Below are 18,276 nucleotides of genomic sequence, written 5' to 3'. Positions count from 1 at the left end.
AGGTTTCTGTCCCTGGGTCAGGAAGATCCCCTGGAGGAGGAAATGGCCACCCACTCCAGTGTTCTTGCCTGGAGAATCCCAGGGACAGAGGAGCTTAGCAGGCTGTAGTCCGTGGCATCGCAAAGACGAGGACTGAGCACACCGGCAGCAGGATGAATTGCAATGTAAAATTTGAATATTATTGAGAAAGTACAATTCATAGGATTAGTTGGGTGAGGGGCGGAGGGAGGAGTCAGGATTGATACCCAGATTTCAGGCTTGGTCATTTGGGTGAAGTGCTCCGGTGTGATACGGGGACTTCCTGGAGGACGAGCGGTTTGGGAGGTGAGATGGAAGGTGAGTCCGTTTTAGGCTATGATAGGTGTGTGGTGCCGTACAGGACTTTCAGGGTACATTTGTAGCAATAACTGAATGAAATTATGAAAGGACAGGTGGTAAAGAGTAAAAACAAAATGCCATTGAACAAATGCTCGCATGCAAGAACTGGGTAAAACTCAGGAGAGTCCATCTGGTTGTAGAAGCATTGGAAACATTTCAGTGTAGCAAGAAAAAGAAGCTAGGACAGTCTCTTACTGTTTGATCTGATGCTTTGACAATGATAATTTATGGAATGTTAGGAAAAAGATCTTATTTTAAAGCTTTGGGCCTTAAAGATGATCATTCATCTTAACTGTGGTATGTACTATCTATCCTGTACTTAACGCCATTCACTTGTCTTGTCACTGCTTCGTAGCTAGGGGAAGAAATTGTCAAATTAGACTAGGCTGAGAGTATGTAAACTCTTCTGTAATTCCTGGGCAGACAAGCTAAATTGTGCAACTTAAGAGTAGAAATTAGGGAAGCCCCACATGTATAACCTAAAAATTTCATCTAGATCTCTAATATTAGTAGCTTCTCATCCCATTCTGTCTTTTTCGAGTCTTGCTATCATGTGAATTTGTGGAAGAACTGAATTTGCTTGCAGCAGATACAGTGCTCGTGTAAACTTGCTGAGGAACTGCTTTATTTCAAAGAGAAAAAAGAAGTGAGGGGGCGTTTGGAGACTGGAGCGGGGAGCCTCAGAGAGCTCCTTGAGTGTGGATCACCACCTTCTCCTCCTCACAAATGGCACTGCTCTTTGTTCCCTTCCCTACCCACTGCTCTCTGCACGTTTATTCAGTGTCCTGGAGTAAACAGGCTCTGTCCTCTTTTCAGCAACAAAGAAGTACCGCTGCTCTTTTTGTTGCCTACCCTGATAGGGAATACAGCAACATACTGGTTAAGGGCTGAACAGTTGTAAAAGCTTTGTATCCAGTGGTTTCAAGAACATGAGGGAAGGGCGACTGTAATTAAATGTGGTTTGGCTGCTGCGCTTTTGCTGGAACGGTAGTTGATTCCACTAATTCTTCATGTTTTTCCATCTAAAATTGCATTGGATTCAGCCTTTATAAAGAATTTGAGTATTTCCATAAAAGTGGGATGATTTTCTGTTGTTCCCCTTTTAATTTTCAAGGGCTTCCCGGGTGGCTCAGCTGGGAAAGAATCCGCCTGCAACGCGGGAGACCTGGGTTCGATCCCTGGGTTGGGAAGATCCCCTGGAGAAGGGAAAGGCTACCCACTCCAGTATTCTGGCCTGGAGAATTCCATGGACTGTAGTGGCTTTCACTTTTAATTTTAAAGAGTGAATAGTTTCTGTTTGTAGTTGCAGTAATTAATGAATACTCCAAGTATGTACAGATTTCCAGATTCTCCCTTTGTGTCTAATGGCACAAAAAGTTGCTGTGTTTTTTATTTCTTCCATGCACTCGCTATAAGTCTTACCTTTGAAGTCGAGGAAAATATGGTAATAGATTAAAATCTTGGGTAGCATCAAATTTTGGTTTATGAGTCATTAAAAAAATTATTAGAAAAGATTAGATGGCCTTCTTAGAGTTTTGATTAACATAAAACATGTAACCATTGCATGTATAATAAAGTAAAAGAATACCTAAGTTAAAGAAGTCTAAGCTTTTGATGTTGTGTTACCAAAGTCTCAGCTGGAGTAAATACAAAGTGTTTAGAGTCTCTGTGGTTTCTTTGGCAGTTTTGGGAGACTGGGTCAAGCGCTGAACTTTGAAGGTTTAACTTGGCAGCTTAGTTTCGTGAAAATAAACTTGGTGCTTGGCTTGGCCCTGTCAGCCAGTCCTGTTACATTTTGCTGTCTTCAAACTTCAGACAGATTCTGTTTAGGTATATAACTAGAGTGCTCCCAGTTTTTTCCTTTACTGTTTAATCAAAAAAATTAATCATCTCAATTGGAATGAAAATCTTCAGCATATGGCATAGACACTGTGGGTGTTGTGAACTCTGTAAGAAGAATCAAGGCTGTTGGTATATTGAATGTATTTGTTCTAAAAATAATTTTGGAAGTTACAAACAGCACCCCGCCCTCCCGCTGCACACAGCCAGATTTAACACTTCTGTTACTCTCTGACTAATGAGGAAATAAAAATATGTTAATATTTAAGCAGTTGAGGAATTTTAATGCTGTTTTGGATTTTGCCTGAAATAACTCATATCCTACTTTTGAAATATTCAGAGGATTTTTAATTAAAAATAACTCAAATGAATGTGGTTCACTGAGAAAGATCCTAGTCATTGCCTATGGTGGATTCTTTGTATTTGTAATGGTGACAAGTGAATATCTTTTTGATTTAGGATTTAGGTTTATTTTCCAGGACTACAGTGCCTTAACTCATTTAGGCAGAAATTGGATTTGGTGGTGTGTGTTTGTTTGTGTATTAAGAACTTAGCTAAAAATCTGCAGAAAGCCCTACCTTTATCTTTTTTTTTTAATATCCAGGTTTTCGTTGTGGACAATAGTATAACAAATACTTATTAAGGTCACAGTAAATATACTGATGGAAATAATTGACTTTTTAAAAGTCATACCATTAAATTTACCTATATTTAGTATATGGTAAGACTTGATTTTTATGTGAAACAAAAATGGTACAGATTACCCAAGCAGTGATTATAAATGTCAACTCCCGGATGCCCAAACTTGCCTTTCTCCCAGGTTTTGATTCAGTAGGACTCATAATTCGATAAATTGCACTGTGTTAGGAGACATGCTAAAATTAAAAATACCGAGTGGAAAGATTCTGAAATTCTAGTTCTTTTTAACCCCTTTATTGTAGGTCAGAAATTAAAGCTTACACATATATTTTAAGTTTGCTGCTGCTAAGGAATCCAGTGGTCATGTATGGATGTGAGAGTTGGACTGTGAAGAAGGCTGAGTGCCGAAGAATTGATGCTTTTGAACTGTGGTGTTGGAGAAGACTCTTGAGAGTCCCTTGGACTGCAAGGAGATCCAACCAGGCCATTCTGAAGGAGATCAGCCCTGGGATTTCTTTGGAGGGAATGATCCTGAAGCTGAAACTCCAGTACTTTGGCCACCTCATGTGAAGAGTTGACTCATTGGAAAAGACTCTGATGCTGGGAGGGATTGGGGGCAGGAGGAGAAGGGGACGACAGAGGATGAGATGGCTGGATGGCATCATTGACTCGATGGACATGAGTCTGAGTGAACTCCAGGAGTTGGTGATGGACAGGGAGGCCCGGCATGCTGCGATTCATGGGGTCGCAAAGACTCGGACACGACTGAGCGACTGGACTGAACTGAAGTCACTTCAGTCGTGTCAGACTCTGTGTGACACCATAGATGGCAGCCCACCAGTCTCCCCCGTCCCTGGGATTCTCCAGGCAAGAACACTGGAGTGGGTTGCCATTTCCTTCTCCAATGCATGAAAGTGAAAAGTGAAAGTGAAAGTGAAGTCGTGTATGACTCTGCGACTCCATGGACTGCAGCCAGCCAGGCTCCTCCATCCATGGGATTTTCCAGGCAAGAGTACTGGAGTGGGGTGCCATTGCCTTCTCCATATCTTAAGTTTAAAAGTCTGAAATCATCCAGTATCAGATTGCCATAATCCCAAAACAAGTGCTTTAATCTGTCAAGGGGAGAATTAACTGGACTTGCCCCTCTGTATGCCCACACTGTAATAAGGCAAAGGATTCACACCTTATTTTTATAAAATAAAAATGGGCCGTAGCTTCAAAACTGGGACTTGCTTTACATATAGATTTGCTGCTGGAATTTTGTGAAAGTTTATATATAAATGTTTTTGTTATTTTCTTTGGTAATTTTGGGAGTATTTTGTTGTCACAGTAGGTAAGAAAACTTTTAAGACAGCAGTCATCTCTTGGCTGTGATTTTGTAAAGTGATGAGGTTCTGTCTCCCTTTTTCCAGTGGCTGAGCTCCATATAGCTCTTGTTCACTCTCTGGTATACTGGAATTCACCAGTAACTTATCATGGGGGCAATCTAATAGCCTAATAAAATTTCTCATTCTTCCTTTCATGATGTTCTTGTACCCTTAGGGACATTTTAGAGCTCAGAGTAACCTATAATAGGAAAAGAAGATAATTTTTGGAAGTGGGAAAAGTGAAAGTGAAAGTCACTCAGTCATGTCCGACTCTTTGTAACCCCATGGACTAAACAGTTCATGGAATTCTCCAGGCCAGAATACTGGAGTGGGTAGCTGTTCCCTTCTCCAGGTGATCTTTCGAACCCAGGTCTCCCACATTGCAGGCACATTCTGTCCCAGCTGATGCACAAGGAAAGCCCATATGTTGGAATATGACATTTTATAATATGACAGGTTCTCAGGCAGGGTGTCACTTCTCCATTCTCTACAGTCTGACTTGAATTTTATACCGTGGAGAGCTGTGGTGGCAATAGTGTCATCTTTGGGTAGCTGCATAATATTTTGACTGTGTTTCTCTAGTCAATATTAAACAGTGCATATTATTTAAAAAATTAAAGAAAAAACCATCTCAGGAAGACAGTATAGTATAGAAACTGTTAAGAGCACAGACTCTTAAGGGGGTCCACCACTTCGAGTTGTGTGACCTTGGACAGATTACTTTCATCTTTTTGATTTTCCTATTTATAACCTATAGATGTTGATATCTACCTCATACAGTTATAAGCGTTAAGGAAGATAAAATTTAGAATGTAGTAGATAAATATTTGTTGAATGTGTTCTGAGGGAATCAGACTGACAGGGAGTAAATGAGAACAGGATGTTCCTGAGATAGATTGGGTTAGGTCTTCTGGTTTTCTGCTGTGCTTTGCACTGTATCCCTGCAAGCAGAATCTGTGCCCTAGGGACCTTGCGTTTAGTGTTTGATGTTTTATTGTTGACCAGGACTGCTGTAATAAAATACCACAAACTGAGTGACTTTGAACAGAGAATGTATTGGCGCACGGTTCTGGAGGTCAGAAGTCTGAAATCAGGGTTGATTCCTTCCAAGGGCTGTGAGGGAAGGTGTGTTCCGGGTCTCTCTACCTGGCTTGTGTTCATAGATGGCCAATTGCATGTGCATGTGGAGCTCCCCCTGCATGCACATCTGTCTAAAATTCCCCCTTTTATAAGGATACCAGTTGTGTTGGATTAGGGCCCCCGCTAATGACTTCATCCTAACTGAATTACCTCTTATTCTAAATAAGGTTTCATTCTGAGGCCCTGAGAGGACTTCAGCATATGAGTTTTGCAGGGGATACAGTGCAATCCGTAATAGCTATATGAGACATGAAAGTGAAATGATTTCTTTTACTTACAGTATTTCTGTGTTTTAAAGCATGCTTATTTTTTAAACTTTGATGTAAACTGATGGCATAGTCACTTTTTCTTGTACTGAAACCAAATATTCATTTACTTAAAGAGAAATATATCTAGCACAAGAAGAAAATTGGTAGAAATGAACAAAAATTCTTCTCATGCTTCAGTTATTTGGTATGCTACTAAATTCTCTTGGAGAAGGAAAATGGCAACTCACTCCTATACTCTTGTGTAGGAAATCCCATGGACAGAAGAACCTGGCAGGCTACAGTCCATGGAGTTGTAAGAGTTGGACACAATTTAGTGACTAAACCACCACTGCCACTAAATTCTCTGGAGCCTGACTTAAGTCATTTTAGCATTTGAACTGATTTCAGGAATGGTACATACCTAATATTTAAGCAAATACAAAATTTACTGATCTACACATTCTATGAAATCTTACTTGTTTTAGTTTCTCTAAGCTGCAATAACAGGATACCATAAGCTGAATGGCTTAAGACAGCAAAGTATTGTCACAGTTCAGGCAGCTAGAAGTCTGAAATCAAGGTGTGGCCAGGGCCATGCTCCCCACGGAGTTCTAGGGAAGGATCCTTGCTTGCCTCTTCCGGCACTAGTGGCTGCTGCAAGCCTTAGAGTGCCTTGGTTTGTAGCAGCAGAACGTGTGTGTCTTTCCTATCTTCACGCGGCCTTCTTCCTAGTGTCTGCCATATCTTTCTCTTTGTGAGGGACCAGTCTTTGGATTAAGGACCCACCCTAATCGAGGATGAGCTCCTTTTAATTTGATGCCCTGTGCAAAAACTCTGTTTCCAAGTAAGGCCCCTGTCACAGATACTGAGGCTAGGACTCCAGCACATCTTTTTTGGGCACACAGTTCAACCTGCAGCATTTGTCCGTTACTTTAAAAAATTAGCTTCATTTAATTTCTCTAATCTTCCAAGTATTCCTGACTAGAAAATGGACACCTTTGTTATCATAAATTAATGTTCTTGAGCCTCATTATTCTGAGCCCTCCCACTGTCTTGTCAGGCCGCTCCCTTGGTTTTCCAGGTACAGAATTCTGCTTCCCTTTCAACTCTGTCCTGCTTCAGTAGTTTGTTGCAAAGATGCCTTTCTTCCTTTCTTTTTAAGGTGCCTTTTTCTCATACTTTCTTGACCATCTCAGTGTTATGAGTTATGTTTGAAATTGTCGGACCTACTATTTTAGAATTTACAATGGATTTCAAGTCCAGGAGCGTTTTGTAATTGGAATGTCTGTTATCTTACTACTGAATGCATCTGATCTGTACTACTTTTTGTGAAGATAGGATATTCTATATAGATAGAATGGTATGAGCAATGCGTGGAAATGAAGAAGTTTGGGGATTGATTTTAAGAACTGTGAATAGTCACAGTTTTTATTTGGGAAACAAGGCTGAAAAGGTAGAGATTATATCCAGGTTCACCTCCAAGACCAGCCTGTCAATGAAGTATAAGTAAATTGGGGAGATCTTTATTTTGGACTTCCTGGTGGCTCGGACGGTAAAGCATCTGTCTACAATGCAGGAGACCTGGGTTCGATCCCTGGGTCGGGAAGAATCCCTGGAGAAGGAAATGGCAACCCACTCCAGTACTCTTGCCTAGAGAATCCCACGGACGGAGGAGCCTGGTGTCCATGGGGTCGTACAAAGAGTCGGACACGACTGAGCACCTTCACTTGATTTTGGTAAACTGACTGACTTCACTTTTTAAATCTTTAAATAAATGTGTGTGTGTAGCTAAAATAAACTATTAAATTTATCATATATATTTTATAAAATAAGTGATTTGGGTTTTTGTAGGTATGCTCTGAATGAACCATCTTATAATTTGCCTAATGTGGAAAAGTGTATTCCCATTATATTCTCAATGTTTCTGACATACAATGAAATGTCTTGTACTCATATTCTTTCTGTGTTAATTTTCTTTTATATGAGTTGCACAGCCTTTCAAAGGCATCTGGAAATGTCAGTTTTTTTTTTTTTAAACTTTCACAAATTGGAAATGTCACATTCAGACAACTTCTTAGGAGAAATAAAAGGCTTTTACTGTGAGTCAAGGTTCAACATTCGTCTGGTTTTGGTTCATGGTGTTTTGTTTACCAAGAACCAACATTCTTGTTACCTGCATGGCACGTTAATTTAGAAGGGAAGTATCAAAGCATATGTGTCCTTGTTAAATAGTAGTTTACATCCCTGGTCTTTTCTGTACCTTCCACAATACCTTGTGTAGTACTTTCCACATAATTGGTATTCATAAATATTTGTTTTGCAGTAGAGTTGGAATGTCACATGCTTTTAGAATTAGAAGGAATCTTTGGTTACTTAACCTAACCTCTAGTTTGAATCTGGACAGCAGCTGACAGATAATCCTATCTGAAAGCGCTCAGGGAGTTCTATAATATTTTGACTACTTCTGTTGAGCTTCTGTCCTCTGAGGGGATTACAGACCAGTCCTTTTTTACATGATGTCCTTTAAATATTTGGGTAATACCTGATATTTTGACATTTATTACCTGACACATTCTGTGCTAAACATTTTTTTAAACTAAAAGAATGAAGATTTTGTTAAGCATTATGAGTTGCATTTAGTAGCCTTCAAACATACTATACTACAGTCCGTCTACAGTTAAGTCAAATCCAACAGCAATTCTTTTTTTGCAGAATCCATGAAATAGGGCAGAACTCCTTTTGGTTAACAGTAAGATACTTACTTAGCTCTTACAGACCGATGATACACTACACTCCACTTCTGCCCACTGATACGTGATGAAGAGCATCCAGAGAATTATATAGAAAGGATTTGCTTTCAGAAGATATTAAATATGAAAGCAGCAAATAAAAATGATACAGATTTATACAAATACAGTGTGACAACTAGAAATTTTGAATTGTATCTTTCTTTGGAAAACACACATCTTATATTTCTGGCACTTAACATGGAGTAGAGGCTTTATAAACCTCTTTTGATTGGTTGACTAGACATGAAACAGTTACAGTGTTTTTTGAATGTCTTCAAAGACTTCCTTAGATGTGAAACTTGTGTTAAATTGTATCTATTAGTAGAATAAAACCAGTGCTCAATTACTGATTTTTTAGAAGAAGTCTTGTTTTTATCCTATTTTCAACACCACATGCCAAACAAAGCGTGGGGTTTTCTTCAGGAGTAGTTTTTTTCCTTCCAGTCTTTAGTAGAACTTAGATTTTGCAATTATTTCACTCTAATCAATTATTTTTATCCTTCATTATTTACTAAATATTGTAGAACATAGTCTAATTATGTATTTCAGATAGAAGACTTGTATCTTACTAAAAACTAATTAAGATGGTAATGAAATGTATTACTAGGTCCTTTTAAGGGATATTTCATATTATCCATCATTTTATTTTTAATAAGAACCTATAATCATTGTAAACTATGTGATTAGTCTCTTTATTTTTTCCCACATCAAATGTAGAGTCTGTAGAATAGTATTTTTCATTCTGGATATTCTGAAACTGCCACTGTTTTATTTTTGGTTAAAATAGTTAACACATCTTGAAATTTTAATTTATATTACTGTAAAATATGAAATTTTTCACTTTCATGTGTTTTTTAAAAATGCTCTTAATTTCTTTTTCTGCTCTTTCCTTGTTCTGAGAGTATTTCTTTTTTTTTCCTGTTTTTTGGCGTTCTTATTTCTTTTATCTATGTAAATTGGTACTTTTATAGAAGGCATGCAATTTGGAAAACTCTCCTTTGTTTTCTCTGTCACTATTCTTTTTATAGTTTTCTTCCTATCTCTTTAAATGTCTTCCCTTTCACTTCCTTCACTGCTAGTCATTCCTTAAATGCTTGCTTTCCCCAGAATTCTCTTAATTCCATCCTGTGTTTCTTTGTTGACTTCAGCTAGTTAAACTAGTTGCTTTTGCTATCGTTTATATGCTTTTGGTTCTTAAATTTTTATTTCTAATCTAAATCATTTGCCTGCTACAAGATGTCCCACTTTTAGGTTTGTAACCTCAAATTTAACATGAGCAGAATAAAATTTATTCTCTTTCTGATAGCCTCCTCCCACCCCCAAACTTATCTTCCTCTGTCCCTTATTAGACACCACCATCCAGTCACTTGTTCAGACTATCCTGTCTGTTACTTTTGACTCCTCTCTCTTTGTACCTTCTACTTTGAGTTGATTTCCACTTCAGCTTCCTGCAAGTTTGTCTAGCCATTTCTGTCATGCTGCAGAACTTTATGATTTGTTTGGAAATTAAAACTCTTATTCTTGACATCTGGCTCTCCACATCTGGAATGATCCTCCCTTTTTTGCTGAATTCCTGCTGCTGCTTTTTAAGACTTAGTTTAGTCATTACTTTTTGCAGGAAGGTTAGGGTCACTCTGCTGTTCTCCGATAGCAGTCTCTTCTGTCATGGCTGTTACCCCATCGAGTTACAATTCTCTTTGTATATGATTATCTTGTCCTGTCAGACTGTGAGCTACTGAAAGCCAGGGAGAGAGAATTTATCTTTGACCATTACATAATTCTTCCCTGAAAACATATTAATTGTGCAGAGTAATTGCCAACATAATTAGTCAAGAACATGGTGTGGATTCAAGAGGAAAATTCTCACATGCTTTTTTTTTTTTTTAATTACACATGGAGAAAATGTGATTCCTTTTGTAATTCTTAACAGTACTACTGACATTATCACAGAGGACATTTAGTCAGTATTTTGTCTGTTAAAAGGAAAATCACCTGCTATTTCAGTTTCAGTTCTGCCTCATCTAATTTCTTACCTCCAGAGACCAGGACACTGGAGTGCTGTGTGCTCCCGCCCAGGACCACCCCGGGCGCATTGAAGGAGGGTCTGTGGTGCAGAGTCCAGCCATGCAGTCTGGTCTTAGAAGTGGACGTGAACTTGTGTGTTGTGTCCCAATGGTGGTGGAGACAGAGGTGTCAGTACTTTGCTTTCCTGTTTGCAGCTCTGGTTTCTGTGTCATTCAGTGGATCCTTTCTTATTTGCTTTGCCACCTAAGCCAGTGTCAGATGAAATGAATAGAGCATTGTATTTCCGTATTTTAATTTTTGTGGAGTTTTTTTTCCCCCTGTATGATGATTCCAAAAGGTTTTCAAATGTGGTCTTAACAGAATTACATTTTCTAAAAACCATGCCTATTGTATATTTTATTGCTCAGGTTAACTCTGCTGAGTAATATTTTTTTACAGTTAAGTATGGTAGAATACAGTAAAATCTAGGTATAAATCTATAAATTGACTATTTGTAAGTAAACAATACCTTTTGTTTTTCTTTAAAATTGTGATAGTGGGGAAAAATGTGTTAAGTATAGACTGATCAATCACAAGTTGACTCAGAAGAAGAAAAGCTGTTTTTTTTTTCCTACAGACACTATTTCAGAATAGTTTTGTAATGTATACAGACTTTTGTCTACGTTATACCTTTTCCAGAGGCAAGTATTGCAATGCAGTGGAAAAACCATCTTTTAAAAAAGAATTGGAGCTTTAATTTCATTTAATGCCTTTGTTGTCCTCTTTTCCATGAAGTTTATGTGCCTGGGAATAAAAAACAAGTAGCGAAATTGAGAATGAGAAGAAAGATGGTATAGAATTGCTTACGGAAAGAGTCATGTAATAAAATACTCCTCTAATGGATTAGAATCCTTTTAAAAGGAGCACTGTCCTGAAGATAAGATTATTTTGTTCCCATTTTTCTTTGAGTGCTGTCTAATTATTCAGCAGCCCTTTTCGATGCTTCCTGTGTGCCATCTCCTAGGTTCCTTCCTTTCTAAGCTCTGGGTCATTCGAGCACATTTGGGGTTTTCCGTGTGCCGTCCCCCATAGTGAAGCTTGCACAGTTCCATCTGCCTGTAATTGTCCTCCGCTGTCTCCAGTTTCCTCATAGTCCTACTCGTTCTTCAGGGGGAGCCCTCAGCTCAACTCCCATGCCCTTCATAAAACCTTCTTTCATGTGAGCTAGGAGTGCTTTCTCTCTTCTCTCAACCTCTGTGGCCCTGTAGCCATGTGGTCCATTTGACATTAGATAGCTCTTGTCCTCCAGTGTTGTCCAAATCTTATTTTCAATTGTTATTTATTTTCTAATTGGAGGAAAATTGCTTTACAATATTGTGCTGGTTTCTGCTGTACAGCAGTGTGAATCAGTCATAATTATATACGGGACCCCTCCATCTTGAGCCTCTCTCTAAATTTCAATTTTTAAACCTTTGTCTTTTCAAGTAGTTAGTTACCTTTTTGACTCTGTAGTTCTTAGCACAGTGCCTTGTACCCAAGTTGAAGTGCAGGAGTAACACCCATATTACAGGCTTTATAAGTAGTGTATGTGTATGTGAGTGGTACATGCAAATTTACATGTTAAGTGTTAGTTACTTGGGAGGGATGTATGAATATGACTGTAATATTACTGTCTTTTAATGGTGTGAAGTTAGTGTCTTGTTCTGACACTAACTGAATGAGTAGCTTTTAATTTCAACCTTGAAGAGAATATATGTGATGCAGAGTCTTTTCAAGGGTTTTGGATACCACAGAGCTAGAGGTCTTGAAGTAATGAATTTTTTAAATCTTCTAATAGAAAAACATGCTCTCTCTTTTCAACTTGATTACTGATAGCTTCTGCCAGGTCTAAAAATAAAACATGAATTGTTTAAAGTGATTCAGTTGACATTGTCAGCTATTCATTGGAGAAATTATATGGTTCTGGCATTTATTTAATATTTTGTGGTGGACAGTTTTCTTATCATTTTGATTTATGTAGTACATATCAGCAGATATTAAATTTATTTTATCAGTGAACCTTGGATCCACATTCGTTAAGTGAAGGAGCGTTTTTTGTGAATGTCTGTTATATTCCAGGCATGCAACAAAGAACAAAATATATGGACTTTATTGATATAACTCATTCAGGTAGGAAAGACAAATGTGTGTATAAATAAGTAAAATAATTTGTTTTAGGTGCAATAATAGAAATACCATAAGGACGAGAATCCAGTAATCATAGCTATTCCAATTTAAAAATATGAGATTTAGTAAGCCCTAAATATACCAGCAAATTCCTAATGTATTATGCATAAGAATTATAAACCAAGATAATATAATTGCTGTGTAGAAGATATAGATAGTATGATTTTTTTCCTTTAACAGATCGAGAGACAAACCTAATACAGTTGGTTTCCATCAGAGGATCTAAGCATTCTTCAACTTCAGTGACAGTGATAGTAACTTACTATTTTGTTTTAGAGGATAGCTTTTTCCCAGATATCCAGTGCTATGGTGATGTTTAATAATAAACACTAATTGTTCAATTATTAGTAATTTAGTAATAGAGACATTAATATTTCCAGTTAGATTTAAATTATCATTGGGTAATATAGTTAGTTGAAAGTATAGCTTGTTTTAAAGGGGGTCTTAATTATCCAAACCCCCAGACTTACAGAGCTGCATTAGGAAAGCGAATGTCATTACAAACAGCAGTATTCAGTGGGGACAACCCACGAAGCCGAATTCTCCCAGCACCTCAGAGTGCTCATGCACCTGGCCAACGCTTATGTCAGCTCAGCTGCGAGGCTTTCTGTGCAGTTGCTGAGTGCCTGTTGGCTCGGGTTAGAAGTTATTCGTAACACCTTACCATCAGAGAAAGAGGATTCTAGAGGCCTGTTTATCTCACACCTGTCTGCGGGGAGAACTAGATGACACTGGTGAAGTTGCATGTCTTGGGTGTCTCTAAAGAAGAAATGGTTAATTTAGGAGTATGCAGAATTTACTAAAATAAATGTGTGTGTGTGTAGTGTTTTTTAAAATGGCTTCTATATTCCAGGCAGTTTTTTTTTTTTTTTAAGTACTCCTAACCCTGAGAGATTGGCAGAAGGATTTTTCTGTTCCCTGACTAAGGCTCAGAGAGCATTATTGAACAGATTGCCCCAAGAGCCTGTCTGCACACCACTATAATACACAGCTTGGCATCCTTTTTGGTCATAATTTTTCCTTCCAGCTATGCCCCAGGTCAGTTTTTCCATAGTTCAGTTACCCACTTGAGATTTCCTATTTCTTCTACTATATCGTAAGTCGAGTTCTGAATTCCATATGCTGCAGGAGGAGCATAGTGAATTACCTTCTCCTTTATGTGTTAGAAGTAAATTTAAAGGAAGTTACTGCTTAGACTTGCCAGTTGCTGGAACCTCTCTATGCTACACTTAGCCCCCTTTTTCCTTTGGAAAAGAGAAAGTTGGGAAGAGGTCGAGAAGTGAGGAGTTTGTTGGAAGGGATGGGAAGCTAGGATGAGGAAGAATTAAAAGCTTTAAGGAAAAAAATAGAAAATAGGTTTATTTTCTTATTCAAACTGTATAAAAATCTATCTTTAGTAAACTAGCAATGCAGTAGTTTAATCAAAAATCTGTTTAAGCTATTTGGCCTTGCTTGCAGAATTCGATACAGATATTATCAAGTTCTTGATAGCTTTATGTTTGATGTCAACAAGTAGATATGTTACAGTATACTAGTACTCTCTGCTAATTTAATTACAAGTAAAGTGAACTAGGCACTTCCTGAACAGGAGGTAAAAGAGCTGAAAGAGCGACTAGAAACTCGTCTCTTGCAACATGAAGGACTATGTTCAGGTACCTGCAGCTGAACTCGAAAAGCCTTATGAACTGACTTCGACAGGGGAGTCCCCCACACTTCTGTGCCTGAGTAGGTCCAGTGCTTTCATTTTACTTGTTCTTGTGATGTTGATAAACACAGTATTCTCTTATTTAAAATAGCCTATAGAGTTCTCTCTTTTGTGATTACAATTACCACTCACTCTCACCTCATATTACCTTCAGTGTTATCATTTTATAGAAACCTGAGTAAATTGAAGCTTTTAAACTTCGTTTCAGCTATCTCTCTTGATTGGTTGGTTTTGATGTATGGTAAGAGGTCAGGAAGTTGTTTTTGTTTGGACTTCCTGGAGAAACGCACTGTGACTGTGTATCTCCCTCCGTGGCAGGGCACTCCTCGTCTCTCAGACTCGTTCCTGCAGTCGTGTCTGTTGGGCATGGTTTGTGGAGAGCTAAAATGTTTAAAGGAGTTTGGAAAGTGTCCGGTCCTTGAGTTTTGTTGTTGCTTAGTCGCTCAGTCGTGTCTGACTCTTTGTGACCCCACGGACTGCAGTTTAGTATGGCAGTTAGCCTGTAAAGTCATCATGTCTGATTGGAATCTCTGCTCGTCTGTATGTACCAGCTGTACGATATGGGATATGGGACAAATGGGACTCCCTTAGCTCCTTTGCTCCTTTGTCAAACAAAGTTGCTGCTAACCCTCTCAGAGTTGCTGTAGGAGTGCATGAGTAATGCTGTCAAGTCCTTAGTGTAGTGCGGCACACATCATGTTCAGAAAAAAGCAGTTATCCCCTTGGACTCGGGACTTGTTATTAAACGCTTGTTGTGAACCACATAGAGAATTTGTTGGAGGTTTAGATGATTAATTCTCAGCAAAGGTTTTCACACTGTTGGGGATACTGTCTCAGGGCCCTCACGCACCTCGGTTACCCTGATCGTAGTTCTTTTAAATGTTTTTGTTTAGTCACTCAGTCTTGTCCGACTCTTTTGCAACCCCGTGGGCTATAACTTGGCAAGTTCCTCTGTCCTCCACTTATATATAGCATTAGTAATAATAACTACTGATCTGTTGGATGCTTACCCAATGTTACACCCTTAATAAGAACTTTACGTATAATTTTATTTCATTTTCCCAATAAATATGAAGAAGGTGTTACTACACTGAAGAGGAAACATAGGTAAGATAAGAGAAAATAATGTGCCTGCCTAACTGGACAGTAAAAGATGTTGGGTTCACCTCAGACCTGTCTGACTCCAGAGCCTCTGCCCTTTAACCCCCTATTGAGCATTTTGTCATTTTTCTCATCTGTCTCCTCTAATAGACCCTATGCTTCTTCAAAGTGAGAATTGGATATTACGTGTATTTCGAAGTCCCCATTTTTTGTAAGCTTTTTTAAAACTAAAAACAGTGTATAATATCAGAAAGTGTCAATGTAAATGAGACTTAATACCTCATTAAGAATTCTTAGCCTATTGAAAATTACATAATTTATCATTCTAACAGGAAACTTGAAGCTTGGGTTTCAGTTCCATTGCCAGTCTCTTTGCCATAATAGCATTTGAATTTTCTATATTTGGCCTTGCATTAGTGTAGCAAAGTATTCCTACTAATCTTCTTATCAAGTTATAAGCTTCTTTCATCATTGCAATACCCAGCTCAGTGCCTTGTGTAAGTTAATCACTTGATATATATTTGATTTTAATTTATTTCTGTGTATTAATATTCATCTGAAGTATTTTTATATTAGGTGTAATTGACACAGGAATATGACTTTCGCTTACTTTGCTTTTACCCTTGCTTTTCTTTATAATAATCAGGCCTGTGTTTTGCTTTTGGACTTTAAAAATAGTTCAGATATTTTGGAGTTAGTGTGAAAAAAAAAATCCCCTAATGGACTCTGGAATTTTTTTTCTCCTTTTAAAGTAGAAAACATCCTGAACAGTAGACAGCATTTTATATTATCTGCATGTGGTGCCTAAATATATGCTGTTGAATTATTCACTATTTTTTATGACAGTTTATAAACTCAAGGGCAGAGATCTTAACTCTTATACTCTCCTGTGTCTGTGGCATCTGATGTGGTGTTCGGGAAGTAGTATGTGCAGATGAAACATCTGCGTGCTGATTCATTTGACCACTGGTATCAGCGGTTTCGTGGAAAGAGCATGACGTTTCAGAGTTAGGCGTTGGATTCTCGCCTAGCCATTGCTGCTGAGTAGATTACTTGGTCAGTTCTTCTACAGTTTCTTGTAAAGTGGTAGTGATAACAATATCTCACTAATTTGCTGGAAATGTTAAGTAATGTATGTGCATTACTTTATAATCACCAAAATTGCTGTACATGTCTTAATTCTGTCTTGTTTTATCAGCATAATGACTCCACTCTACTGCAAATCTGGACTCAGTCTTACATGTTTTGTTGTGTTGGGCACTCACTTGACATGATACTGCTGCCTGCGTGAGTTATGTGTGCTTCATGAGCAAAGTGAGATCTGGAGAAGTTGTCTGTTGAATAACATTGCTCAATGAGATGGTAGAAGTCTGCTTAGGTCTGAGTTCCCTTAACTTCTAGCTTGTGTTCTCTCATGCCGTGATTTGGTTTCTACATGCATACGCGTGCACACTTGGCCACAGACACACATAGCCCAGTTTCATAAATCATGGAAATGGTTGTCTAGTGGCTCCAGACCAACATTCCCGTTACGTTATTAGTTTGTAGGACAAGAAAACAGATCCCTCCTCCTCCTCACAGAGTTCTTTCCAGTGAGATGATGTGCTTTCCCTCAAGGTCACACGGCCCCTTAAATGAAAGAATTGGCGTGAACCCAGGTCTTCTCATCCAAATGCATGACTTTTTCCTAGATGCCAGCAACGGAAAATGTACAGAGCAGTCTTTGAGCAGTTTTTGAAATTCCTGGACTTTCCCTTGAGGTTGATTCTCTCTCTGTTGTGGCTTCTTTATATAATTCATCATGTAGATAGAGGTGTTAACTGTTTTCACCAGCAGCTACTAGTAGTGAACTCCCATTTTGAGACCATTGTGGCTGGAACTGAGTGGATTGGGCCTGGCAAGAAAAGTGGGGTTTGGGAGGAGGTGTAGGTAGGGAATGATGCAGAGAGTAGTAGAAGATGAGATCAGAAAGGAAGTGAGGTGGGGGTACCAATTACGTATATACTTTATAGGGTGAATTTGGTAGTCATGTATGCATGTACACACACACACGCTCCAGAACAGTTCAGTTCAAAACTCTGGAATAATTCATTACAATGTTCATTTTGACCTGGTGTCTTTGGAAAGGGGAGGAGAAATTTGACTTTTTCATTTCTTACTTAATAATTGAATTTGCATACCCATTTCTGTTTCTGGCTGTTTGAACTTTTCCCCTTTATTTGCAATAACCCATAAATACTCAGAACTTGAACTTTTAGATCCCTTTACAATATGATTAATTGCCGTACTTCGTGATTTTATTCTTTTTTGAACAGGAGTGTGTTGCTGCTGTTCTGCTCTGCGTCCTCGCTACAAACGCCTGGTGGACAACATATTCCCAGAAGATCCAAAAGTAATTTGATCTACATCTCCTGATCCTTCTCTTTGCTGACCCATCCTTCCCCCTGCTGATCTCCCTAAGGTTTCCCTGATTTCATTTCTCTACTTTTACTCCCAAGTCTCATCATGTACACTGCTATGTTTATACTTCTCTTTTTTTAACCTTTAAACGATCCGTGCTTGCTTGACTGGTTTTCAGATTCTTTTCTTAGATTAGGCATATATTCAGAATGATGGACAGGTGATGTTCTTAGTGTGTATAGTTCCTAAATTTATGATCTAGTCTCAGATTATCTACAAAATGCCAAGAACACAGCTGTGAATACAGACATGGCCTTCTGCTCTCACCAAGTAAATTGGCAACTGCAATATGTGAAAGAATGCTGTGATAGAGAAGTGACGTACAGTGTACTGCTGGAGTAGGTGGGAATGATACCTGATCTGGACTTGGAAGAAGGAAT

General features: G+C 38.4%; 1 protein-coding gene across 3 annotated transcripts in view; it reads left to right on the top strand.

Annotated features, from left to right (window-relative positions):
• EFR3A (EFR3 homolog A) overlaps positions 1-18,276 on the top strand; it is a 93,159-nt gene that overhangs the window by 19,422 nt on the left and 55,461 nt on the right. For 2 of the 3 annotated variants that reach the window (XM_070382773.1, XR_011466827.1), the window contains one exon: positions 17,752-17,828. In XM_070382773.1, coding sequence (XP_070238874.1) covers positions 17,752-17,828 — 77 coding nt within the window. Of the gene's footprint in view, positions 1-17,751; positions 17,898-18,276 lie in introns of those variants that run through there. The other variant, XM_070382774.1, reaches the window with a different exon arrangement.

This window comes from Bos mutus, chromosome 14, assembly GCF_027580195.1.
Source record: "Bos mutus isolate GX-2022 chromosome 14, NWIPB_WYAK_1.1, whole genome shotgun sequence".
NCBI classification, from domain to species: Eukaryota; Metazoa; Chordata; class Mammalia; order Artiodactyla; family Bovidae; genus Bos; species Bos mutus.
Note: the sequence above shows the minus strand (reverse complement) of the source record. Positions and strands in the feature narration are given on the sequence as shown.